This window comes from Anopheles cruzii, chromosome 3 (genome assembly GCF_943734635.1).
Source record: "Anopheles cruzii chromosome 3, idAnoCruzAS_RS32_06, whole genome shotgun sequence".
In the NCBI taxonomy this organism is placed as follows: domain Eukaryota; kingdom Metazoa; phylum Arthropoda; class Insecta; order Diptera; family Culicidae; genus Anopheles; species Anopheles cruzii.
Genome location: NC_069145.1, coordinates 24389876 through 24397740, shown reverse-complemented (window position 1 = coordinate 24397740; position 7865 = coordinate 24389876). Strand labels below are relative to the sequence as shown.

At 44.7% G+C, this 7865-nt stretch overlaps 1 protein-coding gene across 1 annotated transcript; it reads right to left on the bottom strand.

The window, feature by feature from the left end:
• Positions 1-4768: 4768 nt before the first annotated feature.
• On the bottom strand, positions 4769-6569 carry LOC128270096 (uncharacterized). The gene is made up of 5 exons (XM_053007502.1): positions 6518-6569; positions 5580-5742; positions 5367-5509; positions 5090-5231; positions 4769-5006 (listed from the first exon to the last, which is right to left on the bottom strand). Exons 1-5 carry the CDS (start codon positions 6567-6569, stop codon positions 4769-4771), a joined length of 738 nt encoding a protein of 245 aa, XP_052863462.1.
• Between the last annotated feature and the right edge of the window lie 1296 nt (positions 6570-7865).

Below are 7865 nucleotides of genomic sequence, written 5' to 3'. Positions count from 1 at the left end.
TCACTTCGCCACTTCTTTCCGTTACTACTGGTCAATCTACTGCCGACCGAATATTGCCATCCACTTTCCGGTCTCCGTCATCATGCTCGTACCGCGGCGGTCACTACTGCCGATGGCGATGATATTCATCGCACTCTCTGACAGCGGCGGCGGCGACCTCCCGCTACACTGTACGACTGTTGGTGGTGGTAGTGAGCAGTAGTTGACCCGTGTTCGTACTCTGGCTTCACGGGCACTGCGTTGTGTTGGTGCAGGCGAGCACCAACACCGACGAGACGTTCGGGATCGGTGGACTTTTCTGCTGCTGCTCTGGTCTGCTTTTTTGCTTCATGCACTGTAACGGCGCGCTGGCTCTCTTTCCCGCATCGGCGCGCTCCTTCACACGCTGGCCCGCTCACGCTCGTGTGCACTAGTTCGATCGTTCGGTTTCGCTCGTTTTACCAGCGCTCTCTGTCGTACTCAGTCGCGCATCACCCTGGCGGTGCAGGGCTGCTGGCTGCTTAGATGGATGGTGGCTGGCCCGTCGTCCCTGCTGCACAACACACATCCGTGCCGCCGTGTACGCCTTGACGACTGCTACACACACTGCAAAACGCACACTCCTCCTCCGTGCCCTTCCATTGCGTTTCCTTTTGCAACTCTACGCCACACTACTTGCGTTTCTTGCGTGTGGCTCCTTATTGCACACACCACATACTCCGCCACACACTACACACTGCAACCGAATATGTGTCCTACACTCCTAGACTGTGCCTGTCACATTGTGAACGGGTTTTATCTTTTTTCCATTCCTTCTTACCACTGCATCACCAGCCCACCACTGGACTGGACACTTTGGCCACGACCCGTATTTGGAGCTTTTTCCCTTTTCCGGCCCTAACAGCGCACCAGCGGACGCGAACTAAATGGTGGTCAAATAATGGGTCTTGCACGGGTCGGGCACAGAATCGCTCACTGACACTTGGTTCGTCTCTCGCAGAAATAGAGCCCCTCGTTGAACCAGCTTTGACGGCACCTAGCCATCGCAATCGAAATTCTACACTACATTCGCTCGGACACACCAGACTGCCGCCCGCTGCCACTGCTGCTGCTGCTACGAGATGGAACTACCGTCCGCGGGCGCCAGACTGTGCCCGGGCTGTTTGCGTTCCGACCACTTTTGGGGCCGTGCAGAATTCCCGTCACTGCCGAATGTGGGACCACTGCTTTTTTGGCGAATAAAAAGTGGACGAACTGTACCACACGATTGCCGATGGTGGTCGAGTGCGAAAGACCATCGAAAAACATGACACCACGGTCACAAACTCACCACTGCCAGTCGATTCGCTAGGAACGGTAACGGACAGCAATCAGACCACCGGTACAGCCGTTTGCCCTTGTCGGTCGCACGCGTTCATGGCATCGGCCAAAACGAGATGTACTGTACAGCCGCGGCCTAAAAATGGGAGACGAAAAACATCGCACAAAGAAAGCTGAGCATAGCGAGTTCACATTCAACCGAGCGAACGACAAATGGCTGACAATGACAACGAGCTTGAACACAAATCGTACCACAATCGTAAGGATATTTAAATGAAACCGTTTCGGTTTGACCATCGTTAATATAGCACGCTTGGTCCACGACACATATTCATGATCATTAATTACTGTTTGATGTCTTCACACCGACCCTTTTTTTATCCGTTTTATAGTCACCGGCCGTTGCCGTGGTAACGAAGTAACGGCAGATAAGCTCATTCCGTTTGGGTGGAAATCCATTTCTACTAAGCGGTTAGTGCTGAACAGATAGATGAATTCACAGGAGAACGCTTATAAAGGTGTAAAGTGCAGTAAGTGCGAACTTTGGTTTTGCCGAAAATATCTTTTTTTTAAACATAACCGACGCTTCCACAACCGCCTCAGTGATTTCATAGTTTTGCCTGCATTCTCAGTGGAAACAATGCAGTTTTTAAACGAAAGTATGCACACACCGTTTGCCATCCTGCACTTGCCATGCAACAAGAAGTTGCTTATGCATGTTCAAGTTGTGTCGGATAATGATACGCACTGCACGATGCGAGTAGCTACTCAAACCGATTTGCCGACACAATTACATGCGTCGGAACAAGAGTTGCACGGCGATGCAAAAGTCGTCGTTGTTTGCGATGTGTATCCCCACCGGGACACGGCAGGTGTCGACTGTTACGAAGTGGTTCCTCGAATCCGCCCGAAAATTACAAAAAACCACATGGGAAACTTTAATCAGGAACAAAATGAAAAACCCAAGACATCTGGGAACCTGCAGAAACAACGTAAAACGTAAGTTTTCTTTCACATTCAATGACTACTTGATTCATCGAGGTAATCAATTTATCTCTTCAGGCTTCCGTATCCACCGGATCAAAACGATTGCTTCGGAACCCTAGCAAACCTGTTGCAGAACACGAGTAATCCGTTTTGCGACGAACTGGAACGTATAGTGAGCCTACTATAATTAAAGCATAATTTCACGAAGCTTTTCTCTCCCGGGTTGATCAGTGGCGTTCATATTATTGTCGGAAAGGGTCCCCTTTTCGGTTAACATGTAGCCGTAAATATTGTATTTTTGTCACACTAATCAATTACTATACACACCCCTGCGGCCACGGTACCTTCCGTAGCGGCAGCCGTACTAATAAACTAAAAACCACTCCGACCTAACGAGAATTATTGTTATTGTTCCTCTCCGAGTTTGTAGATTCGTGGACGCCGATACCGACACATCCGTAACAACATACGTCGTTGGTAGTTTAGCGATTAAATCCTACTAATGAATCCGGAACTGGTTAGGCTAAACAAGTCCATGTACAAACGAAACGACGGATGATAAAGGTCATATTAAAAACAAATGAATAAACAAAGGCTGCGATATGCAACTCCAGAAATGAATGGCACGTTCGATCCTTCCCCCAGGAGAAACCCTTTATTTCCGAGTGGGTTTTTCTTTGCCATTTTTTTTCGCCACCATTCAGCCCCCATGAGTTTTGCAAAACAGCACAAAAAAGTCCTTTTTTGCTTAAGCCTGGCTACTTAGCGTTTCGATGTGTTGCTCATATCACTCGCTGATTGATCAATCGTGGGTTAAATTACCGAAGGTAATCCTAAAATATTTAAAACTTTTAATTCTTTTTGACAGGATTTTTTAACAAAAACCGCTATCTTTCTTGCTTAGCATTACGATGGAAACATATTTCCCACTCAATGAAAGTCATGTTTTGTTGTTCCTTCATTTCGCTACTTAATTTTGTACAGTTATTTTTTACTGATTTTAATGAACCTATCTCGGAGGGTTGTAAGATTTTAAACAATTTTTCTTTCATTTCCTAGGTCGAAGCGACAATAAAATTATTATGATTCCAAACACCTTTTCACAATCGATCTTTGTTTCTGAAATGTCCTTTCCCTTCTGCCAACGGCCAAAGCTGTAGAAAGATTAGTTTATTATTGTTTTGTAAAGATTGCTATCAAACACTAGCGAGCTGCTTCACGCCCCCTGAACGATATTTAATCTTACGTTATCCAGAAGGCATCACATCATAGCTCACAGCAGAGGCCGTGATCCGGAAAAGGCTGCCAATGGGATGCCATTGTGCGTCATCGCCGTAAATGAGCAGTACTTAGAACGCTTGTTTGCAGACGACATCTTCTACGGTTTGCTGCACAGCTTTGATTATAATGAAATCGGTATCACGGGTTGGTGAGCGAGAAAAGAAACTTCTTTTTCATCGAAATGTACGCGCTAACAGCAGGTGAATCTCGCTATCCCCTATTCAACGCAATGGCAATGAATTTGTCAAAGGCAACGGCAAGGAAACACATTTCCGGACCGTCACGCAACAACGTAGGGCTTTCGGGGAGCATTTTACGTCTGTGGTACAAGTTTTGTTTATTTGTGGGAAATGTTTCTTCACACATTTCATTTACACGACATCAAAGGAACAGCTGTAGGGGAAACGGCGAAAAATGATTCAGGTGTTTGAGGAGCAGTAAACAGGAGAGTTAAAGGTTAGAAAGGTTAGATAAAAACAATTAAGTACTTATGTAAACAAGTAGTAAAAGCTTTTCCATTAATATGATTTTGAGACCAGTTTAACAGAAAGCTTTCAATTTCAATCGAACGGAGACCGACACCTTAACCGACTCATCTACGACATCAAACGGAGCACTGAATAAACTATTTCCGCAATTTTTTTTAACTATTCACCATCGGTTTGATTCATCATCATCGGCAATGCGCGAATTCAAATCCACACAATCACGCTTCACAGAGTGAGACATCTAATAACACGGTTCGGTACCTTCAATTGGTTCATGGGTGGCTCCATCGTCAAGCTACTAAACAGACCATCTGGAAACACCACAACTCGCCTCCAGGTTTTTGGTGTCAAAGTTCAAAGATGGCTATAACCCCTGTCTGACCGTCTTCTTGGTTTCCATGAGACCATGCCTCACCTGTACATACGTCAATCAGAATGCATGAGCGTAGGAGCTTTGTTGACGGCAGATTTCAAATACAGTTCTCATATAAGTTGCACTTACTTCTTGCTTTCATGAATTCGAAACCAACGTCCAGCATATGTTTGCAAATCGAATAAGTTTATTGCCTTCTAGTGAGTTTTATCTGTTCCACTAGATCTCACCAATACATGCATCAACATCAAAAATAAAGTTAACAGCCATTAGTATCGTTAATCCCTGCATTGTTTACAAACTGTATCCCGATTCACCGTCGCTGCCTGAAAGCGGTCCACTAACCAAGTAAGCGTAGCACCGCGATAGCTGCCACCCCGATGAACTGCCCAGAAGCTCGCAATAACCAGCTCATTCCCGGGGCGCCGGAACAAAGCTCGTTTTCGATTTTATCACAGTTCAAAAAGTGCCGATCGATGGACAGTATTTTGGCGATCCTGCGTAAAAACAGGGCCGAGTCCTGCCTGCAAATGAACCGTGCACTGCTGTAGACGCAGGTTTCATACGCGTACCTTGCGCTGCAAAAGAGCAACGAATGTCACAGGACGAAGCGATCACAAGTTGGCCAGACGGTACAGGTTAGTGCCTCGATCGAACTTACCAGCAAAAGTGCACGTACTGTGCGTCAATCGACTGGCTGGTGGTGCGATCCATTTCGTCTTTCAACACGCGAACGAACTGATTCGAGCACAAGTCCCACTCCGGATGAACGAGATGGAAGCAGCTCTTGTGGCGCAAAAACTCTGTCGATGAAAGTTTGAAAATCGGAACAGAATGTTTTAATTGACACTACTAGCCGGACGTTCGCCACAACCGGAAGACAGAACACCTTCGGAATGATAATTCGAATGCTTCAAAGATATGTGTTTGACACTTACCACTTTGGAATGTGCGGTCGTAGCACAGGAACTCGTACAGCTTTTGGGCACCGTAGACTTCGTTCTCGATGATTTTACGCTGACGTGCATTCACGCATTCCTTCAGGTAATGCTGAACGCATTCCATGCCCCGGTTAAATAGCCTATCGCGTTGAAGAATGTCGAATTCGAGAGCGTTAGTTTCCATCAATCAACCAACTCCGTGGTACCTACAAGCAGCGGTTGTTGATTTCCTCTAACGATTCCGGAATCTTAACCGTGTGGAGCGCCTCCACCGCAACCGTTGGTGTGAAGTTGTTGAAACAATTGTCTAACATCTGCGAGATTCGACCACATGCCGGTTCCGGAACGGCAGCCCTTGAAAGCGGGTGATGGACTGGGCAAAGTTTGTTTTTATTTTGAGATAGAGATGAAATTGTGATAGAAAGTTTGAATGTAATTCGTTAGCCATTTTTGGTACCGAACAATTGGCAGGTCAGAACAGACTAAGTCTGGTAATGAAAAACTTAAATTTAAAATGTTCGTGTTCGTGTGATCGGCCACAAGGGCAAAGAAGCGTTCAGAATCATGTTTCCTGTCTTCTTCAATCTATCAAAACCGAAGAGAAGTTGCAATGTTGTATTGATGTTTGCGCAATACCCTCACCGGGTTCTCGTTCTGTATTCGCCATGCGAAAAACTTTACAGGAAAAAACAAATATTTACTTATCAAACAATGGCTGCAATGGATGCCCCAAATTGCTGATACACTTAATTAACATCGTGTGCCTACCAAAGCAACACAGGCAGAAACCTGCGCTCGAAAGCCGGAAGTATACGTACCGGAGAAAGATTCGGATTGGATTAATGGAAGTTTCTACACACGTACGATGAAAGTTTAAAAATACCGTAGCATTAGGAAGAATTTAATCAATGTTCTTGCCCTGCGTGGTGTGGCTCAACATTAATTTCACTTATCCCATTAATACTGAGGGCTTTGGGGCAACAGACCATGTAGGTGTAGGTGATGAAAATTAAATAATAAGATTAGGCAAATGTTGAAGTTTTAAAAATTGCTTTCCGAACATGATTTTTTTTGAAATTTTCTATAGCTTGCTATTTTGACGAAAGCAAAATTATCAGGGTAACGTATTGCCAAAAGTGTTTACTTACCTGCCCACAGCACACAAACAAGGTAAGCCAATATTTCGTATTTCCAGCTCATGTTGTAATGGGTTTAAATTTCGAATTGAGCCCTGTTATGGTTCTTCAGCTAACACTTTCGGCACTCGCAACGATTTTGAGACGGTTGTTCTTTTTTACTTTGCTTTAAACAATTAGTGCTGTAGATGTACTGTAGATGTAATAAACTTGGCTCGAGACGTGGTTATCAATCATCCCAGCTCTCAAGTGCCACAGTACGCAAAGCACGCACACACGCACAGGCCATTAAATTGTTCACGGTCCAACCACTTCGCCGGCTATCCATAGACTCCATCACGGTGCCCGTTCCTCGCCAAAAACTTTTTTCACTCACGCACGGAAGCACATTTCGAATCTATCACCTTGCGCCAGCACGCCCCAGCGTATTCTGATGAACCGGTCCACTGTCCAACATGTGGCATCCGGCATCCTAATATACGAATGGTCACGTTGTTCGGCACGATTGCTGCCCGATGTCACGATGAAGATGAGTTCCGGTCGGTCTTCGTAACTCAGCCGATTTTCCTTGGCACCGCCAAAGTGCACCTTTCCTTGGCAAAGGCGTCCTTACAAAGACTAAAAGTTTAGTCTTCTACACAAAGCATTCAAACCATATAAAATTATCCTCTGCTAGGTGGCTTCTTTTGCTAGTCAAATGTCAATGAGTAAAGTTAGCTGGTTTCGGAAGGTCAATCCAAGAACATTTTTGTGAGAAAAACCTCTTACCTCTCAAACAGCGCTCAAAAAGTCGGTTATTCATAAAACTTTTTTAATTTATGCGCTTGTGTTAGGCCAAAAATTATTCCCGATCCCTGGTTTCCACAGACGCTCAGAGGATACGTCACAGTAATACGAAGGGTTCCGTTAAATATGGGGAAAAAAATTCCAAACGTCAATCAAACTAAAGCTTTGTTTATTGTTGTCTTTCCTGTAACCTTCATTGCCAGTGAATCGGAATGCAGCCAGGAGCAGGCTTCTTCTATGCGAACGCCTTGATTTATCAACGTGTCATTCAATCGATTACTAATTTGAGTAGAACGCAATCTTTTTAGTCGTTTTATTTTGCTACCTGTTAATTTTTTTGGTACGTTGCTCATAATTGAAGAATATCAATTGAACTGTAGACTCAACTTACCAATGACGGATTCATCAAACTATTGAGAAGAAAGAACCGAATGAAATCTAAACCATTGAACAGTGCACCGTTCAACTTGCGATAAACAAAACTTAAGGTTTCAACAGATTGTATGTCCTGTTTTTCGAGAATTTGAGTGTCTTCTCGCTATATTCTAAATACTATGGTTACGCTGGATTCAGC

Coding starts and splice junctions, on each gene's coding strand:
- LOC128270096 (XM_053007502.1), bottom strand. CDS start 6,569: ATGAGCTGGAAATACGAAATATTGGCTTACCTTGTTTGTGTGCTGTGG. Junction 5,743..6,517: donor TGTTTGTGTGCTGTGGGCAG/GTAAGTAAACAC, acceptor AACTTTGCCCAG/TCCATCACCCGCTTTCAAGG. Junction 5,510..5,579: donor GAAATCAACAACCGCTGCTT/GTAGGTACCACG, acceptor TCAACGCGATAG/GCTATTTAACCGGGGCATGG.